At 34.0% G+C, this 23,040-nt stretch overlaps 1 protein-coding gene and 1 long non-coding RNA gene across 2 annotated transcripts; both read right to left on the reverse strand.

Annotated features, from left to right (window-relative positions):
- Positions 1-656: 656 nt before the first annotated feature.
- On the reverse strand, positions 657-23,004 carry LOC130648354 (nudC domain-containing protein 3-like). Its single transcript, XM_057454373.1, has 6 exons — positions 22,774-23,004; positions 16,686-16,754; positions 11,624-11,793; positions 7,384-7,568; positions 1,603-1,892; positions 657-892 (listed from the first exon to the last, which is right to left on the reverse strand). Exons 1-6 carry the CDS (start codon positions 22,975-22,977, stop codon positions 785-787), a joined length of 1,026 nt encoding a protein of 341 aa, XP_057310356.1. The 5' UTR covers positions 22,978-23,004; the 3' UTR covers positions 657-784.
- On the reverse strand, positions 3,711-7,377 carry LOC130648356 (uncharacterized). The gene is made up of 2 exons (XR_008982948.1): positions 5,855-7,377; positions 3,711-5,692 (listed from the first exon to the last, which is right to left on the reverse strand). It is a non-coding gene; the product is annotated as an uncharacterized LOC130648356 (long non-coding RNA).
- Positions 23,005-23,040: the final 36 nt, after the last annotated feature.

The raw sequence follows: 23,040 nt of genomic DNA on the forward strand, positions 1-23,040 counted from the left end.
AGTTTTATCCAACCATCAAAAGTATATATATATCTATCCATGGGAAAATCTCTTACCCATTAAGATATCCTTTATTACCAAAATTCAATAAGTTGCATGCATTGGAAAATAAAACCTTCGTTGATGTTCTAACATGCAAGGGCTTTGTAGGTCGTTTGAAGAAATATAAACTTTATATCAATCCCGGTGGAGAGCTATGTTTTTATTGCAAATCTTTGGGATCAGATAAAAAGCAGGATCTAAATTAATACCGCTTTGGTAGTGGAAAGTAAATGAGGAAAAAAAGTATTGTTTTTGAACAGCAAGTAACGTATTTATGAAAAAATTCTAATATTCTAAAGAATACCAATTTTTATACGCATGATAATACTGTTGTTTCTCAAAGCACATTGTCCACTTTGTTTTAAGGCATTCCTTCGTGTATGATCCATCACAAATTATTTTACCATGATGCATATTATGAAGGATATTTTGATATCCGCTAAGCACCATGCAATGAAGAATTAAGCTTAATTATTATTGGCTGATTGCTAAGCTCGGCCTCAAAAGAAAACGGCCGGGAGATTTCATTTAAACAGAAAGCCATTAAAACAACGGTTGTATTGAAGTAAAGGCCATAACATATTCCGAAGAAAATTACTGAAACACTTAGATCAAGAAAAAAACAAATTTTTTCTTTTTGATAAATGTATTTATGATAAACGCAGAAGATATACAACTAATAAAGGTTAAACAATACGTCTCAAAAAACACGTCATCGGCACGTCACTAGCACGTCGTTTCGTTAAAACGTGTTATTACCAGCTAGATTGATACTTGATGGGTCAAACGGCGTCCCTTTAAACGGCGAACCTTCAGCGTCCCAAGCTTCTTTTAGTAAATCATGCGTTTTCTAAATATAGATTGTAGTAACAGGAAAATCATGACAAGTCAATTACTAACTAGATTACTGTCCACACCAGATTAAAGTGATTACTTCCTTATTACATGTATAAACATATTTTATGTACTATTGTGGTTTTTTATAAAATTTATAGGAATAATTGAGCATAAAAATGAACCACAAACGAGGTGTTCTGTTTGATAAACTTATCGTAACAGATATTCGATAGAAAGGAGAGTGAAATAGTTTTAGTCAAGAACTACGAAAAAAATATATATATTTTAGTATTTAATGTATTGATAACAATTGGTTTCATAGCAAAATGCTTTCGTAATTCCCCCACAACATCAATAAATTTTCGTCATATGTAAGATTTGATCATTTTTCAAGCAGACGTTTTTTATGAATCGACCGAATGTATAATATGGGCAGTGAGAATCAAACGACGATTAATTTTCTTCAATTTATTTTTTCTCCCCAACAAATCGTTCTAATAATCATCCCTCTTACGAAAAAATATTTTCAGTGACTCTTTTTGACATTTTGGTTTTTAAATATCTTAATCGCGAGCTAGCAACTGCTAACACCTAATATACGAGTGTTGTTTTTTTTAATGTAAATTACAAAGCAACTAAAACAACAAAACGATGGAATACTACAGAGTGTCCCCCCTTTGTGGATTCGTTTCTGGTAATTAATGCTATAACGCAAAGACGAACCTGTTCGTCACTGGTTGGTTTGCCCATCATCTTCTGCTGTTGATCATACATCACTTTTCGAATATCAGCTTGTGTTTGCGTGTCGAACTCGTGAACATGTTGCGTCGTATCGATGTCTTCACGCGCGATTTCTGCGTCACCCACTATCACTGCCGTCCACCATTTTTGCTGTGCTTTTTCTAAATTGATTGAGATTTGTTCGCCCGGTGTAAGGCTCCACAAGCTGTCTTCGCAAATAATGCGGTTGGTAAGATCACCTTCTATTAACAAGTTGTCTTTTAACTTGCAATCTAAAGAGAAACATAAACTGGTTGAATTGCAACTCAACGAAAATACAACGAAAATTCATCAAAAATTTAAGGAAAACCCAACGAAATTCAACACAAATTCAACGAAAATACAACGGCAACTCAACAAAAATCCATCAAAATTCAAGGAGTAATTAATTATATACTGCAAAAACTAAATGCTTGCGTGTTAAAAATCTGTGCACAAAGACGTTGATGACGATAGATAATCTCGTCTTCTAGATTGCTTATCGATTCGTGAAAGCGCTAGCTACATGTCAAAAAGAGAAAAGAAGTCATGGGAACGAGATTTGCTGAATGTTCAACGTCCGAGGCAACACTTCGGTAATTTTCGAACTGTCGAACGTAGCATCGTAAGCTAGGTTTCTTTAACTTTAACGACTTCACCAGGGTGACCGCTAATAAAATGAGAACATAAGTAAGAATGTTAAGGAGAATTAAGGAGACAAATTGACATTTTTTAAGGATATTTTGCTGCGAACGAGAATAAAAAAATAAAAAAATAAGGATAATTAAGGAGAAAAATAATTTTAGTTCTCTATCTTCAATGTTACATACTATGTTCTATGATAAGAAAATTATACATATTATACATATAAATTATGCCCTGAAAGAGAGAAAATATAGAATTTCAGGTAACAGAGAAATGTCTTATTTCACTGGTGATGAACAATCGATGAACACATTTGCAAAAAAGTTACGATCAGAAAAATTAAGAAGAAAATAAGGAGAATAGCTAAAACTTCAATTTTTTTAAGTATGTTTAAGTACTTTTAAGTAGATTTTCTTTTTCTAAGGTTATTTAAGGAATATAAGGAGGAGTGGTCACCCTGTTTACGGGAACACTTTACCGGAAACATCTCAACTTTTGAGGTCGTCACTGTACCTAACGAATTTTTTATTTGGGTCACTTTTGGACCTCAAACAGAAGCAGGCACTAAAAGACCAAATGAGCATTCAGTATGTTATTGTTAAATTTTGTGTTGTTGCGATGTTATGGTACCAGAAATGTTCTCCACATAGCGTAAACTCCAACTGTTGGCTTACAGATCGTCAACGTATAAATGTCTGACTTATGTTTAGTCAAATGCACAAACCTGAGGTCGAAAGCAATCTGAAGTTTCGTCTAATTAGATCAAAACACGGGATTAAAACACGGGATTAAAACACGGTATCAAGACACGGGATCAAGACACGGGATCAAGACACGGGATCAAGACACGGGATCAAAACACGGGATCAAAACACGGGGTCAAAACACGGGATTAAAACACGGGATTAAAAACAGAAAAAATCTTTACAAAAGAGAAGATTTTCCTAAAAAACACAACCTCAATAAAATTCTTGTGCAAATTAAAATTTCACTTATATTTTTCTCACTAATTTAATTTTTGCGCACCTGCGCTTAGCGAACAATTAAATTCGAAGGGGGCGTAGGCTTAGGACACTCTTACAGGTAGTGGCATATAAAAAAAATCTTGATGAGCATTTAAACCTTCGTTTTTAATGGCTGATTAGCGCTCAAAAGCTTCATTAATACATAGTCACAAGAGAGAGTACCTGACCTAGAACGGGTGGTCCGAAAGTAAGGGGACTGAATGTTGTAAAATGGCTGCAGCGAAGGAAGATTTCCTTTATGGTGAAGACCTTAATGCTATATTGGAGGCTATAGATGAAGACATTTTGCTAAGTAATTCAGATTTTGACGTGGAACTAACCATACCGGAGGAGGACACAAAAGTCACCTTTAGCTGTAGTTTGTGTCCTAAAGTTTGTGTTTCTAAAAGAGGATTAACACGCCACACCAACGCGAAACATAGTGACCACGACAAAGGTGACTCTGCAGGATCGGGTGATAGAGATTTCAAGGAAGCTGAGAAGATGTTACATCCACTGTATTTTAAAAAATATATGGAAGAAGCTGTTTCAAAATTGGCTGGTGATGAATGTTACCCATCAGAAATCACCAATGAATTTAAAATGTTCAAAGTTGGTGGCCTTGACAATGTTTTACCGTCTTATGCTCTTGTGAAAGACCTTATAAAATCGTTCGATGGGGATGCTGAAAAGTTTTATCCGTTGTTTTATAAGAATATTTTGGATATAGAGCATCCCTTTGGTTCAAGCTTGAGTCGCAACTGTAGCGTACTGTTGGGATTTGAATTAGCAAATCTAGTTTTGTGTCACTTGTCTGGTTCAACATACAAAGACGATCTTCCGCAAGTGTCAAATAAGTCATCATACACCTTTTCAGAGAAAGAACTATCTGTGATATCTTATCTTGGTGGATATGTCTTCAGTACCATGTATCGTCGTATACGCTTCTCGTCAAGAAAGACCTCACAACACATATACCACCAACAATATCTAGCTATCCTGTTGGCAGGAAAATCTGAGGACACACAAGATATACCACAAAACAAATTAGTCAATGCTAGGAACCGTGGTGGCTTATGGAAGGTTAAAAAGGAAGTGGTTTTAATATTTACATCTGCTGAAGAACTTTTTCGTTCATACACCAGCAAAAGCTGCAGCAAAATTGACAGTAAAGAAATAGTTTCTTGTCTGATGAAGAATTTTGATGTTAAGTCTAATTTCAACAAAATTCTGCAGCTTTGCACTGAGTCGTTGAATAAAGAGGTTTCTTTGAACTTGTTAGAAGATCTGCTTTTGTTGTTTGTCAAAGTAAGAACTTTTTCTTATGTCAAAGATAAACAGCAATTACACAAAATAGCATCTGATGCTAAGAAATCAAAATCACTGCGCACTGAGCTGAAGAAAAAGACATCCTCACTGGATCAAGGTCATTATTAAAATGGCTATCACATAAAAAACAGCTATTTTTATAGCTACACATTTATAAAAAATCATTATGCTGGCATAGCTATAGCTAGTGAGCTAGCTGTAGTTTCCGATCTTGAATTTCTGATGTTTTCACAATTTTTTTTAAATATATACTATACTAAAAATTGTAGCTAGTATGAATATGATCATAACTATGTCCAGGTCAAATTCTGAGAGTCATAAAGGATCAAGCAATACTTGCTCCTTATTCAACTAAGTTTTTATGGTTGAAAAAACCTTCACTGGCATTTTGTTTAATTATGCTACCGGGGGTACTACTTGATAAAAAAAATATCATCCAACTGTAATCAGGAAAATTTATGTTAAGTAGGAAATAAAATATGATTTATCTTCCAATGCTAAAACCGTAGAGATGGTCGACAATATTTTTCGAAAAAAAACATGATATACTTTTCAAACAAAATAAATTCAATAACATGCAATCCAGAGAATGAATGAATACGGTTTGTTGTAATTGACTTTCATCTGAATGTATTGTGAATTTTTTGGAGATGGTGTGTTTGTTGAAGTACAATGTTTGGGAAATGGATGAATCGGTAACCCCAGGACAATTTTGATATTTCGAAATCTCTCTGATCAAGTTTGATAAAGTGATATTTCGGACTGATCGTTTATAAAGTTTATAAATATTGTGATGGTCAGGAAGACTCCAAGTGTATCCACGGATAGTGAATGATAATGAGTCATTAACATATATTTCCAACTTAGGATTGACATGAATATTGTCACATGCCTAAAATTTTACTGCATCAGCAGCAGATATATCCAAATTCTAACCACAAGGAAGCTTAAGCATTTTGGCTCGATTTACAAAATTCTCGAACGATTGATAGCATATATGGGTGGTCGGTTCCACTGTTATATTTAACTTTTTCTCTGCAATATTTTTTGCTGAAGGTCGTGGTTTGACTGATGTGCTGTAAAAGAGTAAACACAAACATTATATACTTGACTGATGTGACATGTTTTGTAAATGTAAATATAGCTATAGTTATATATATATATATATATATATATATATATATATATATATATATATATATATATATATATATATATATATATATATATATATATACCTTGAAGCAGGAATACTTTTCTCTGGAAAATTCAATGTTGGTATGGAACCAGGAGTGTTTTTCCTTTATCATCTAGAAGAAAGTATAATATATGCATTATTATCACAGTCGTGATTATTATATGTAAAATATCCTTTTTCTGTAGTTGAAATATCTGAAAGTGTATTGAATCACACTTACGTTGTACTATCTGGCTTTGTAGAAAATGCTTCTCACAAATATACAGATTACGTTTATCTATTTGTGCTCTCAACTGTTTATCAATAACGCGATCTTTGATTATCACAGCGACTAGCTTGTCTCTCCAGGATGCGTTGTACTCGTCATTCGCTTGAGTAATTTTGAAAATAGAAATTCCACTTGTTCTACGGGAGCTAGAGCAACCACACACTGAACAATTAGCTCCAACCATAGTTTATAATACCAAAAATCCAGGTAAACTTCTGCAAAGTACCTAGCATACAAAGCTTCCCGCCTGTTTTTGAATTTTTGGTCCCCCTAAAAGTAGACTGGGCACTAGAAAATTTTTGAACGCGAGTCAGATACCGGAGTGGAGCTCAATCACGGCAGTACCCAGACTATCTCTCTTTCTTATGACTATGATTAATATTATTATTTTACATCCCTTATCCCAATAAAATGTCGAAATTTACTTATACTAAAACTTTGGCCTAAATGCAAATCAAAATCGGTGTAGCTTCACAAATAAAGTTTTCATTTTGCTATTTGATATTGAAATACTATAGATCTAAACTAATACTGCAAAAGAATCAAAATAAAATTTATTATTAAACAGCGGTTTTGATCCTGATTCTACTTATTATATTTATTCAGTCATACTGCAAGGATAGTATGGGTGTTTGGCATAGCTTACAATAAAATGTAATTTTTACTATTTTTTTTCATAATGCTTTGTTTCTAAACTATAATTATAAATTTTACGTTCCGTCCATCACCACACACCACTATTTTTTTTGGTTCCTTGATTCTCTGCCTCTTCGTGTCCGCATCTGCTTTAATTTATTTTCAATATTGTGATTTGGCTGGTCATCATGAGTAAGAAATGGTATGGCAAAATCTATGCGGACTAAACCAACCTACAAAGCTCATCAAACTTTCATTGATTCAACCTTGATCAAATTACAATTCTTAACCATGTTTCCGAAATGGTCATTTTTCGCGTAAAATCGTGCGTATCGGAATTTAAATTAAAAGCACGCAAAACCATTTATGTGAAAGAACTAATTTTTACAGCTCACACAAAATCTAAATATTTTTTCTTCTTTAAGATATGTCAACTTAAACGATTGTGATCCACAGACACATCAATCATATGTCAAACATCAACTTTCGTTTTACAGTACAAACAATAAGCACAGCTTTGTCGATTTCATTACAAAACAGCACATGCGCCACACAGCCGCAACAGATTACACAGTGAATTTTAGGGGCGACATATATAACCAATCCCCCCTAAACTTAATCCACTGTGATATGTATAAGCACAAACGGGCAAACAAAACCCTTACCAGCAGGGAGATTTTTTTTCAGCCTCACTTTCAAATGTTCTGGTTTAATATCAATAGAGAGGTCTTTTGATTTCTTCACAAAACTTGGTACTGGTATCAGGATGTCGACATCGGATATGGATTGAGACCAGGTGTACCGATCAGTTTTTCCACCATTAAAACAATCATTTGAGTTTGATGGATTGCTGGAATAAAAACATGCCGTTAAAGAAGAGAATTGAGTACAAAAACAAGAAATTGGATACAGTAGTTTTGCAAGGAACTTTTGATTTCACCGGTGTTACTTCGATATCAGTTAGGGTACAATTTTTTACTTGCTTTGCTTTTGCTCTAGTTTGTAAATTACGTTTTTACATGAATTAATAAAATGGGAAACATAATTTTTAAAATCTTGACGTTACTTTTCTTTCTGAAGATCCTTAGTTAGCTTCTCTACAGCTTTATCTAGTTCGGCTATGTTAGCTTTTTTTTCGGTGACCTTCCTTCTAAAAGCATTTGCTTTAAGTAAAAAGTTCATGTTCTCAGATTTCTCAGCTTTGTAGCAGAGTTTTTCAATATCCGTGTTTAGTGCATTGATGAATGAGATTAATCTTTTCTTATGGTTTTTAACATTGTTGATTTCGTCTGTTATTGACTTTCTTTTGTTTGATTTCTTGTCTTCGTTGACTTTTCTTTTTTGGTCTTCCAGATGTGTTCCGTATCTTTGTCTGGCAGCTTTACAACTTTTCAACAGACCATTACTCAATTGATACTAATGCAAATCCACATTGTATGATTGTAGGTGGTCATATATATTTGGCTAACAATAGATTTCTCTTGAAGATTCTCAATCAACAGTTCTTTATTGATAATCCCCGTTCAGCAGCAGATTGACTGTGTGATAATGTGAAGATCACTTTACAGATGGCCCATAACGCTTTTTGATCTTTGAAATACGGCCTTAGGAATTCATCCACTCTTGATTTGCTGAAATCAAATTGCACAAACTCTTCCTTAGTAGGTGCGTCGAGCGATGACAAGAATTTCTCAAGCTCTTCTTTTGCCGAATCTGCCACAGAAGGCAACACATGATCAACCTGATGAAGCTTTGCAACCAGAGATATAAACTGACTTGTAGCTTTCTGTTGGTTCTGTACCATATTGACTGGTGATAATGAGGAGGAGCATCGAACGATAAGATACTTCAAGGGACTTCTTTCTTGTAGCTTCAATATCAGATTAGTTAGAAAAGCCACACAATCTTTTCGGAACCGATGTTTTGCCCTATCTGTTATCTCTTTTGACCGCAAGATAGCCTTTACAGCTGTGCCTGTGTTCACCATGTCAACTGGCAATCGATTCTGGACCTCCTCAACATCAATGTTAATAAGTTTACGAGGATTATTCGCTTCATTCATAACCTCCTTACGAATAAAAAGGTTCAAGATTTTTCTAGTCATTCCCTCAAGCACATCACTCAAGAAAGGAACCATAGGATTATCTGATTGGAAAGCAACCAAGTAACATTTCAGGGTCGTTGCAATATTCTTGAAAAAGGTAAACTTTGCGACCATAAGTTTTTCCTTATAAGCAGCCAAAAGAACATCATAGGATTTGCACTTTGGCCGTTTGCTTTTGCTGAGACTCTCCCAATAAGACATAACTTTGACAACATTGTCCCACAATTCAATTGCTCTTGCTGCTACGTCCTCGTTCTCAATCCATCTTGTGGCGCAAAATCTGTGAATTAAATCAATATTACCAAATTGTTGTTGTTAAGTCTGTTGAACTGTGTCAGTTACTATGAAACCAAAGGTTTTCATGTCTGTTAAATCTGTTGAGCTGTCAGTTTAGGTTACTATGAAAACAAATGTTGTCATGTCTGGAATCTGTTCAACAAACCTTAACGGGAATACATCAGATTTGGTTTCCCGGATGTAAATATCCCTTCTAGCTGGAGAGTTGTGAAATATTTGCCACATAGCTTTAAGTATCTTCTTGATATTCCAAGGTATTGCTTCTACGCAAGTGCAGAATGTACCATGAATAACATGAAGACCACAGCTCCCTTTGTCAAGTTGCTTTGGTATCTCCGATTCATCATCATCATCATCATCATCATCATCATCATCATCATCATCATCATCATCATCATCATCATCATCATCATCATCATCATCATCATCATCATCATCATCATCATCATCATCATCATCATCATCATCATCATCATCATCATCATCATCATCATCATCATCATCATCATCATCATCATCATCATCATCATCATCATCATCATCATCATCATCATCATCATCATCATCATCATCATCATCATCATCATCATCATCATCATCATCATCATCATCATCATCATCATCATCATCATCATCATCATCATCATCATCATCATCATCATCATCATCATCATCATCATCATCATCATCATCATCATCATCATCATCATCATCATCATCATCATCATCATCATCATCATCATCATCATCATCATCATCATCATCATCATCATCATCATCATCATCATCATCATCATCATCATCATCATCATCATCATCATCATCATCATCATCATCATCATCATCATCATCATCATCATCATCATCATCATCATCATCATCATCATCATCATCATCATCATCATCATCATCATCATCATCATCATCATCATCATCATCATCATCATCATCATCATCATCATCATCATCATCATCATCATCATCATCATCATCATCATCATCATCATCATCATCATCATCATCATCATCATCATCATCATCATCATCATCATCATCATCATCATCATCATCATCATCATCATCATCATCATCATCATCATCATCATCATCATCATCATCATCATCATCATCATCATCATCATCATCATCATCATCATCATCATCATCATCATCATCATCATCATCATCATCATCATCATCATCATCATCATCATCATCATCATCATCATCATCATCATCATCATCATCATCATCATCATCATCATCATCATCATCATCATCATCATCATCATCATCATCATCATCATCATCATCATCATCATCATCATCATCATCATCATCATCATCATCATCATCATCATCATCATCATCATCATCATCATCATCATCATCATCATCATCATCATCATCATCATCATCATCATCATCATCATCATCATCATCATCATCATCATCATCATCATCATCATCATCATCATCATCATCATCATCATCATCATCATCATCATCATCATCATCATCATCATCATCATCATCATCATCATCATCATCATCATCATCATCATCATCATCATCATCATCATCATCATCATCATCATCATCATCATCATCATCATCATCATCATCATCATCATCATCATCATCATCATCATCATCATCATCATCATCATCATCATCATCATCATCATCATCATCATCATCATCATCATCATCATCATCATCATCATCATCATCATCATCATCATCATCATCATCATCATCATCATCATCATCATCATCATCATCATCATCATCATCATCATCATCATCATCATCATCATCATCATCATCATCATCATCATCATCATCATCATCATCATCATCATCATTGAAGAAACATTGAAGAAACATTGATTGAAAACAATTTTACCACGCAGATTACATCAATATAAGTTATCATTGCTTGTAAACTAAGCAGTCAAATGACAATGTATAATAAAACAAATTTATAGTATAATAAAACTAAACACAACTATGTTATATTGCAACAAAGCTTGACAATGAAACTGTTCAAAAAATCGAAATTAAGTTTTCTTGAAATTTATGCTACAAAATATAAACTGCAAAAATATTTAGCCAGTCAAAAACTTAGGTTGTTAAGGAAAAAAAGTTCCATGACTTTTCCATGACTTTTTCATGAAAATCCTGTTTTCCATGACTTTTTCCAGACCAAATAAAATTCCATGACTTTTCCATGATTTCCAGAAATTCCATGACTTGTGGCCACCCTGTTGATACCCATAAACTTAAGTAAAGGTCAGAATTTGTCACCACGATCTAGCACGTTAACCCCCCCAGCCCTTGACTAATATGACAATGGTAAGCATCCAGCTAAGTTCTAATTCAACTTTTTTAATAAACAACGATTCTGGTTCTCACAGCAATACAATGACTTTGATGACTAATTTTTTTGAAAACAGATACAGTTGAATGTCTAACATAACAGATATACCTTATTTTCTAACCTTTGTGAAGCAGCTTCAGTAAAGTCAGTTTCTGAAGATTCCAACGAGGACGTCTTTCGCTCAGTCTTCTGTTCAGTGTTAACTTCCACCTCATGAGCTACATTTGGTATCTCTGTTGGTATGGAAGTGGATGATGTTTGTATCGACTGTTTCGGAGGAGGCCTTGCTGCCTATAAATTGAGTTGTGGAAATAAACACCAGAACTAAAATTATTATTTTAAGAGAATGAGATTCTGTGCAGGCGAGTCCTGCTTGACTATGAGTCCAATATGTCTTCCTTTTCGCATTTAGTGTTTCATTTTAAAGATCATTGGTAACAAAAATATTGATTTTGGAGTACCGTAAATCCTCTAATAAATGCTCCATTCTTTTTAACGCCTCCTATTTTTAAGCTCTCCCTAATTAATGTCCCTCATCCTCTAGATAATGCGCCCTTTAATTAACCCCCCCCCCCCTTAAAAGGGGAGTTTATAGGGGAAATATTACCAAGCATATCATAAAGATCCTACAGGTAAGGACAAAAGAAAAACAAATCATTTCAAAATGTGTGCGTCATTTTTTTTGCTCTGTTTTTGCTATATAATTCCTCATACAATGAATGGAAACTTTTTGTATATCTTTCTGGTTTTGTGATAAATTCAGAGTTGGTTCTTTTTTCTTGTTTAACTGCTCGTTTAATACTGAAGAAGTCCGTTTACAAGAGGTATAACAGTCAAATTTTGCAGGAAAACTAATGCAATCTCCATTTACCGCTTTCCAATGACAGTAGAATTTATGAAATTTGCTGGATCAGCATTTAAGAACACATCAAACTTGATAACTCCAAAGAGACGTGTTCAACCAAATTGCTTTCTTCATTTTCTTTCTTTGGTAAATCGTGATTGAAAATTTATCATACTCTCTAGCTATATCTCTTGAGTCTGGTTTTCATTCAAAACAGGTCCCAATTTTTTCTGTGTAAAAGCACGAATTTACTGTGAGGTTTATCTACCCGTGCCATCTCTGGATAGAGAAATTTGTTTATGATTTTTTTCCAAAAATTTGAACTTGCAGAGTAATCTAACAATAAGAAAATAACACCAGAGCAATAAATCGCTCCGCAAAGGTTACAATGATTTAAACTGGGTGAGCAATCTGAATAAATAGAATATGTTATCACAAGTTTTTTTTATTTATTTTATTTTTTAAATATTTTTCGGTTCTTTTTTACTGTAAATAATAAGAAAGAGAACATTGATTTTCATGTGTGATGAATTGATATTGCTCAGTCAGAAAAACATTTTTTGGAATTGGGGAAGCAATTAATGGTTCAGCTAGTTTCTCATTTCTTAGAATTGGGTGAGCCTTTGCGTGAGCAAGAGCAATTGTCCTCCCCAAGCCTGCTAACATTCGAATACTTAAATTAGAACAAGCAAAGCAAAGCAAAATAACATTTCATTCCCTCTCTTGAACCAAACAACATGGCTAATTTTTTAAAGAAACGTCCCACAATTTAAAGAAACGTAACTTTTATCCTATGAAATTAAAAGAGCAAGTTATAAAATTTGCAAAATCAAATTCAAACAAAAGTGTGGCAATAAATCCCACATTGACAATTGACATAAGTCACGAATTGATAAGATGTGTGGCGAAGATAACACTCTGAAAGATTTGTTTGGTGCAAGTCGTGGTTGGTTGGAGAAATTCACTTGTGCAGGTAAGCACAAATTGCCAACATTTGGGAAGATCTTTGTTTCAGTTCAACCCTCGTTTAAATAAATTCTTTAATCCTAAAAGTGATAAACGCTAAAACATGTTACAATTTTTTTTAGAGGAACAACAACAGCTCAAAAGGATCCATCCCAGCAGATTGGTGGCTTTTGTTATAGCTTTGGCTATGAAAACCCTTCTGATATCTTTGCAATGGATGAAACACCTGTTTGGGCTGATATGGTGAGCAGTACCACAGTTAATAAAACTGGGTAGAAAGATGTTATACTGAAAACTATTGCCCTAAAAAAGTTCGAGTCAGTGTGTGCCTTACTACCAAAGCAGATGACGCCATTTATTGTCTTTGTTGGTGCCAAACAGGAAACAGCTGCATTGAACAAAGAATTCAAAACAAAATGTGTCGTGGCATCATCTGCTGATGGTTGAATGAATGGACAACTTACAATAGAGTGGTGTAAGGAAGTAATCAGATTGTTCTCATTTTGAAAAAAAACTCATATGACTGATGAGGCTAAAGTGTCAATGAAGGACATGAAAGTTGAAAGTGCTCTTGTACCAGGCAGATGTAGAAAATACATTCAGATCCCAGACTTTTACTTGAATAAATCCTTGAAAGGTTACGTCTCTGAAATGTATGATGAGTGATTCGCTAATGGCAACAATATACCGTGCCAGAAAACGTGAAGCCAGGCCCCAGGAGCATAGTTGTTGAATGGACATGAAAATAAAAAATATATCCAAGGATCTCATTGATCAAGATGAATGAGGTAAAGATGGCACAATTCACTGTATCAAACAAAATCAATCCTGTGCAGCAAGTAAAGATCTTTAAAACGTCAAACAAACTTGATCAATGATTATGGAAGTCAACCCATTATTGACCCTCTTGACAAAGACTAAAATGAGAATGATGTTGTTAATGTTTTGTAAAGTCATGGTTTCTTTTTTAAACTCCTTTCTCTAATTAACGCCTTCTCTTAGAATCGAAAAATCAAATAAACACCCTGGGTGTTTATTAGAGGATTTGTGGTAATATAATTAGTTGTAACAAGTTCGGGTGACTAACAATTCAATAAGTATAAAATTCTGTTTTGTCAAATGTTGGGTCCACAAAATACACATAAGTGGTAAAAATCATATTTTCTAATAATCAAACACCCCCTATATCCAAATTGGTATAATAAATTTGCTGCCTTGATGCACAGAGCTGACCACCAGGCTCATTAACTAATATTTATATATACAATATCATTCTTAACAAACAATAACAAGATGTATGATATACGTAAACAACCTCACAAATAAAGTTTACAAAAAGCTGTCTATCAAATTGTGATTTTCGTTCCGAAGTTAGACACAACATATTTTGCTATTCAAATGGGCAATAACATTTGTTACGCACTACGCAGTTATTTTTCAAAATTGATTTGACATCTACATCTACTTGAACGGAAAATTCCTCGAAATTTCAATTTTCGTTGGGTCAGTCTGGGGTAAACTGAATGGCAGGAACAAGAAAGACCATAAGTCCCACATAAAATTTGCGAAATTCAGTAATTCAGCACCCCCACCTCCAAAAAAAAACGGGGTATAAAAAGTCCTCAGTGAGAATTTTGATTGTTTGAAAAAAGAATTAGCTACAGTTAAAAAATATATTACCAGAACCGTCACAAACAGCATACTTCGATAAAAAGAATCTTGCACTCATGGCGCGGAGACAAATAACAGGAAATCAGAGAATTGTTTTTTTGGAGTGTTTCCGAAATCATATTTCTCTATGTTGGCGTGTCAAAGAATTTTGTTCTCGTCATTATTTATATATGGTGGAGTGTCTTCTTATTCTCTTACGTGTTGTTGTGGAAATTCTATTTTTCACAGACCATCTTCCTGGACCCTAATTCTGCCTACATTCACTTTTGAAAACTTTGGTGGAAAAACCTTTACTTTCCAGTTAGTTAAATAAAGCTTTTGAACCATTATCTTATCTTTTTAAAAAATGAACAAAAAGCAGGCGCTATCTCGCTATTAAGAATGCACAACTATGAAACATCCACAATGCGACCCAATTCTACAATTTCTGCTAACAAAAATACAGCCTATCATTCACGGTTAAAGTGGCGCGATTGAAACGTTTATGGTCTTAAACGGCATTTTAGGTAACAAAAAATCAAAGTTTTGATGTCACCATCATGTTCAGCATACTTTTTTATTAACTTTGCCAAATTTTGTCTAAAATAAAGTAGTTTTAATTTTTGGACCAATTTTGGCCTAAAATGACATTTAGGTGACAAAAATCAAAATTATGTTTGATAAAAGCTCATGAGCTTGTAACAATGATTATAAAAATGATAGTATTTCTGAGCCCATATAGTCACTTATATAATGTTACGGCAACTTAACGGTAGGGAGTAAGGGGCAGGTTTACTGACAACAAGTGGCTTTAATAACATTTATTCCACACTTTCGCAACACTACAAACAAAAACAAAAAAAAGTTACAAACTACTCATAAAATAACAGAAATTAAACCTAACTACAAAGTGCCTGATGCGGAACAGCCAATACAATATAAAGAAGAAATAACACATACGAAAAAACATATATACTTACTAAAACACAAAAATCCCAATACTTCACCTTTACAATAGCACACACACAGCAGAGATAATTCACACTAACGAACAAGAAACTTATGCACACAAATTACGACAAATACACGACACCCAAAAGACAAAACACAAGAAAAACGTTGCATACAATAAACAAAGGCGAAGCGAATACATAAAACACATAACAAAACACTAAGAAGGAGAAGTGTTCCTTCGTAGAGTCTGAGGCCTACTCGCACTCAATGCGGGAACATATTATAATACCTGTATACGTCTGTCAAGCAAAATGGTATAGCAAAAAGCAAGATGCACAAATTTGGTATAAAAGACAGGGGAACACGTGGATTTTCCCACATGCCACCGTATAGTTAAAAATGATTTTAAAAACAATCATTTAAAAAAAAAAATACACGTAATTTTTATATATATTTTTTGACATTTTTGACATTGATAACATCTTGGTGTGCAATTTTTTCTTCCTGCATCAATATACCAAACTGTCAATCGAAAGTTTTGTACAAGTGATATTGCATTTTAAGACACATAAACAGGGGTGTGGGGGCGTGGGGGCGTCAAAGTGTGATCACAAGCACACAAACTTTTTATAATTAAAGGTTTCAAGCTTTTCCCTACATAATAATACATATTCTAGACTAATTTTACTGAATCTGATATTATAGTTTTCAATTTTTAAAGGTCAGTTTCACATGAAGAAAGGTAAAATTCTAGTTAGTCTATACATACCTCTTTTTTGTCTTCCTTGTGATGGAGTGGATCATTTTGCAGTACAATTTGTTGATATTTATCGAAGATCTAAAACATAATACATTTGTTTATGAATGAGATAGTTAATTTGCACGTATAGTTTGCATATTCTGCTTTAGGAAAAGACATAAAGCTGGAATTTTTGTTATCCCGATAATAATACAGAGACTGAATGAAATGAATGAATGAATGAATGAATGAATGAAATGAATGAATGAATGAATGAAATAAACATATATTTCAGTTTACTAGGAGATAAATATACATTATTAATTAAAACTTTTGCCCTAGTAAACCCCGGAAACTGCCAAAGTTAGCAGAGCTCGAAGTATGACAGCCACCGTGGACAATACAAAACACACAACTTACACAGACAACACTACAAAACAAGACAGACAAGCGAAAAAATGTGAAAAATATTGCAATTGCAAATCCCAAGAAAAAAGTGGTGTGAAAGTGATTGTGAACAATAGTAATTTTAGGTATATATAAATTAAACATAATTAGACAACAATGTATGCTTTATTAGAGATTTAAGTCTATGCAAAGGGAGATCTAAAAGTCTTATTTCAGGTAAGGTATTCTGACAACTAGACCATGATAGGACACTTTGATGCCTAATGGATTTCAAACCAAATGCAGAAGTACGAACAGCACGCAAATTTATAAGGCCTAGGCTGTTAGCACGAGTATTATGAGAGTGAGAGAAGTCAATTGAAAAGGTACCAATCAGAGGAACAGGTAGATTGTTGTGAAATAAATTATAAATAAATAATACATTTTGCAGTTTCACAGTATCTGTGAATTTAAGGATGCCTAAATCTTTATAATATTGGTTTGCATTTGTTCTATGGTTGGCAAAACTCATAAGACGTAAAGCACAATTTTGAAGGACAGTGATTCGGTTCACTTGTAAACTTATGGACTGACCCCAGACTTGGGTGCAATAATTTAGATTTGAGTGGAAAAGAGCATTATAAACTGACAGAAGAACATCCATTGGCACATAATGTCTTATTTTTGCAATGATTCCATTAACCTTTTTCAATTTGGTTGCAACTGAATTAATCTGGGACTTCCATCCTAGGTTAGAATCAAGCAGTACACCAAGATATTTTATAGTTTCACTAGGAAAAACCTTTTGACCACCAATAGAAAGCTTAACTTCACAGTTAAAGGGTTTAGAGGGATGTCTAAAGAGTATATATTCCGTTTTACTAGCATTAAGAGATATTTTGTTAGCACTGAGTCAGTGCCAGAGGAATCTAAGATCAAGATTGACTTTTTTGACGAGGGATTTCAATGAGGGATTAAAATGCAGCAAGTTTGTATCGTCAGCAAAGTGATGAACTAGGGAAAATTTTATTGCTTCGTGTAAGTCATTAATATAGAGCAAGAAAAGAAGTGCGCCAAGTACAGATCCTTGAGGAACACCATGCTTCATAAATACCTTATTTGAGAAAATACCTTTAATGGAGACAAACTGATCACGGTCAGAAAGATAGGATTTTAATAAATTTAAGACATTACCTCTAACGCCATAATGAAACAATTTTTTCAATAAGATTTCATGGTCAACAGTATCGAAAGCTTTTTGGAGATCTACGAAAATTCCACAAACATAATTACCTTTGTCTAGGTTGTCAGCAATTTTTTGAATCATGTTAAGCAAGGTTTGTGAAGTGGAATAGTTTTTTCTAAAGCCAAACTGTTGTGAATATAGGACCTTGTTTTTGTTAAGGAACTTATAAAGTCTATCATGAATCAGTTTTTCAAAAATTTTGTCAATATTTGATAACAATGAGATTGGTCTATAGTTTGTGCAGTCGAGTTTGGATTCTTTCTTGTGAATAGGGATGACTTTAGTTAATTTAAGTTGAGTTGGAAAAACACCTAAGGTAAATGAGAGATTAATAATTTTAGATAAGGGACAAGCAATTTCATTTTTAATAAGACTCAAAACATTATAAGGAATACTTGATGGACCACTGGACTTTTTAGAGTTTATAGTAGATAAATATTTCAAAATCTCCTCTGGAGTGGTGGGTGACAGGAACATTGAATTGGGTACACTGTTTTTTAGAAACTGATTAAAGTTTTTAGGTGTGTGAGGAATTTTCTTGCGAAGGTTTGTTGCGACAGAAGAAAAAAAGTTGTTGAAAGTATTGGCTACAGTTAAGGGATCTGTGGTTATAGATTTATTAATGTTAAGTGAGATTAAATTACATTCATTGCGACTACTAGAAGAGATTAAGGACCTTATACCTTTCCAAATGTTACCAATATTCTGGATGTTTTTTTTTGAAATAATCAGAATAGTAATTCTTCTTACTGGTTCGACACAAGGATACAATCCTATTACGATATCTTTTATATCTTTCTTGGATGTTAGACTTAATGATAGGGTTTTTTGCACACATGAAAGATTTATAAAGTTTGTCACGGATTTTCATGGATTTTAGAATACCTTTGGTTATCCAAGGATTTTGTGGTTCAGTTTTTCATTTTGTTGATAATATAGTTTTATATGGAACATGGATATCCAAAATGTCCTCAATGGCTTTGAAGAAATTGTTAAAAGATGTGTTTACATCTTTATCACCTGTACAAAGTACATTTTCCCAATTTAATGCAGAGACTTCATTTGAGAAATTGGTTTCGTTAAATTTAGACCAGTCTCTCACTTTCAGTTTTTGTGGCTTAGACTTTTCATTAGTTCCATTGATAATAAGGAACTGAGGCAAGTGATCAGAGATGCATGTTATAACATTACCAGAAATAGTGTTCAATTCATCAAGGGTAGTGAAAATATTATCTATGATAGTTTGACTTGACTCAGTCACTCTAGTAGGCAGGACGATATGAGGAAGAAGTCCAAAAGAATTAATAATATCTAAGAAATTTGTTGCATGAGTATTAGTATTTACTTGCATAATATCGATGTTGAAGTCACCCATCAGTATCAGAGATTTTTTTTCAAGCGAGATTTTTTCCAGGAGAGGCATTAAAATATCACTGTTAAAGATCTCAACAGGCATTTTAGGATGTCTGTAGATACAACCTACAACAACATTTTTTCGGTTTTTGCGAATGACTTCAATAAATTTAGATTCTACTTTAAGTGACCTATAGGCAAGTTTATCTAGATCAACACGAGTGGTATAATAAAGACTGTTGGATACATAAAGTAATGCTCCCCCCTTTTCTCCATCACATGGAGTGTGCTCAATTGTATAATTTGAAAGTGAAACATTACTTGGGATGATTTTATCTTGGAATTTTGTTTCAGTTATACCAATGATATTGAAAGCAAATTCAAGGTTTTGGAGGAGAGCTTTAAGCTCATCAAAATGCAGACTCAGAGATGCTATATTCATGTGAAAAAAAGAAAGAGCTTTCATGTTGTCCAAGTTTAATGATGTAAATTCGTCTGTATCATAGTACCTACAGTTGACACCCTCAACACCCATATTTTCTTGTACAGTCTCGTAAAAGTTATTGAGATCATTCAAGCGGGACAAAAAAGATTTTAGTTTAGTATTTTTTGCAGAACTGGAATTTGAAAAGTCAGGAGGAGAGGTAGTACTCATGTTAGTAGAGTCGTCAGAAAAAACATTTCCTGGGGGAAGAGCATTTCTAAGGCATTTTTGACAGGCCCAGTTAAATGGTGAGTCTTGGAGCAGAATATATTCACTAGCTGTAATGTTGTTACATTTGGTATGAGACCATAATTTGCAGAGATCACAAAATACTGCAGTATGGTTGTCATTCACTGATTTTCCACACACACTACAAGGGAAAGGGATTGCAAGGCACATTTTTCACACACAAACTAGACACAAAAATAAACAAAAACAAAATAATGTTAGCTAGCTAGACACAAGGGAATAGCAATACAAAACAATACTAATCTGTGTTAGAATGGACGGATTGATGGCATCATTAAAAAACCTTTAAACCTCAGTATCTCTTTATAACCGTTTGACAAAATTTTCTTTATCAGCTCTATACAACAAAGATAATGGCAAACAAGTTTATAGTTTTCACATACGGACAGATCATTGCTAACATATCAGAATTGTAGTTTTTTCACTGGCTTTCAGTCTTTTTCAGGAATATTTGAGTGGATGTGCGATGATTCTGAGTGTAAATCAAGTAAGATGTGCGATGTAAAACGTATGTTCAAAGAATGTTACGCATGGGATACGGGCTCTGGGGTTATTTATGTTGCACATTCATTTTCCAGTAGAAAAGTGGGGGACGTTTTAAATTGTGAACTCCAAGCACGATGATCAAGTGTCTACTGGTATAGCGACTCCCTCAATCTTAACTTCCTTTTCTACATGTCCAAATAGTATGCATGACTATACTGTCATTTTTATATTTATTGTTTATTTTTCAGGTCACAAGCAAATAGGCAAAAATATGCTTTGTTTTCAAATTAAAAAAAATCTTTATCCACGTGGCCTAAATAAAAATTTAAAATTCATTCAGAAAGTTCAGCTACATTTTAACAAAATTTTCACAGAAAAAAAATTACACTGCACGTGGGTTTCGTTTTTACAGACATGAGAAAAAATCCATTAAATTTGCACCTGCTTTGGTTTCCAATTTGTTTGTCAAATAAAGAATTATCTACAATTAAATCCATGATAAAATGTCTATTCTGCCTGTAAGTGCAGTTTTGCAAACTTGCTCCATCTGTGCTTCGTCAACGTTCACCTTCGCATTAGTTAAGAACCGCATGGCTGAATTTCTTGGTAAGACCTGGTTACCAACGACGAAGGGGCCAGGCAAAGTTCTTTTAACTAAGTCAGAAGTCGGTGAATTAGCTAGGATGGTCAGGTTGGCTGTGAATAGGCTTGCATTGTGGATTAAAAGGACCAGGACTATTCAATAATTTCTGAGATTCAAAAGTGTCCGACCAAGACCGAAATCTATCGGACGATTTGTCTGATGACTTCCAAAATTTATTTTGAGGGCTGCCATCGCACGCTACAAAATGGATTTTATAGGTTGATTTTGATAACTCAATATTTATTTTTCAGGTGTGCGATTAATCACACGCCTGAAACACCTTTCCTGAAAAAAGACTGGGCTTTACTAGTAGTACCATAAATATATTTTCCTATTTTTTACAGTAGTAGTAAAACCCAATCAATTAAAGAAGATTAAATATAAGCAATGATAAGGGTTGAAATCATTTTGACTTGATACTTCATAATTACAATAATTTGAAAAAAACGAAACACAATGATTTGCGCATGCAATGGTTCTCATGTTTCGAGCTGTACTTCCCAGATACAAGATACACAGCACATGGCAAGCACATATGACTATTGCCTGACGGATAATGATGGAGCAATAGTCACCGGCCATAGAAAGTCAACATTAAATACTTATACCTTTTACAAGTGAAAAAACACTTCTGAAATGCATAACTATACAGCAAAGCAAAAAGTGAATAACTGCACAAAAACTCTCGGCAGACAACCAATAAACGTTTCATTGAGCTTTAACTGTATCATTTAGAGTTTCATTTTACCGTGTTTGTGGGTAAATTTCACAATGCAGAAACCCCGTTTCCATTTCTCCAGAGTGATGAATCTTTAAAATTTTTATATTCCTGTTTTAAAATTTTACATAAAATAATGGCTTAGATGGAGAGTCCTAGAGTATTTAATGCTTATTTTGAGCTACCCAAACCCAATTAGTAGGGCCCAGGCTCTACACTACAACACCCGGCAACATCCAACGACCCACAAACAGTGTGCCATCTCCCCAAATCCCCTACATGTTGAATCGCCGTCAAGAGGAATCGAACCCCGGTCTCCCGCACAGAGAGCGAAAGCTATAACCACTAATCTATTGCGCCATGAACAAATTGACAAATTGGCAAAAAGTTTTACCCTGCTTTAAGCAAATATTTTTCTTTTGAATGAGTTTCTTTGGTTATTGAGGTTTGTTTTTAACATTGTTACCTACCTACCAAAACTCATGCGCATGCCTATTGTTCTGAACGCAAAATTTAAACATTTTACTAGCTATGCAAGGGTAGTTGTCTAACCTTTAACACTGTTTTTCTTGCAACACCAGGTGGAAAGCCTAGTTTATCATCCTTTTTGTGCATAAGACGAAAAAAATCTGTTCTTCGAGCTAAGAAATCAAATATTGCTTCAAGAAAAGGCTCTATTTTTCCACAATTTTGAAGAATTCCCAAAAAGACATCGTCAAATTTGTGCATTTGATCCATCGTAATGACATCTGCCATTATGAATTTATGGAAATCGGATAATTAAACCTATACTCCAAAATCTAGATTTATTTACTTGGA

The sequence above is a fragment of the Hydractinia symbiolongicarpus genome, chromosome 7 (assembly GCF_029227915.1).
Source record: "Hydractinia symbiolongicarpus strain clone_291-10 chromosome 7, HSymV2.1, whole genome shotgun sequence".
NCBI classification, from domain to species: Eukaryota; Metazoa; Cnidaria; class Hydrozoa; order Anthoathecata; family Hydractiniidae; genus Hydractinia; species Hydractinia symbiolongicarpus.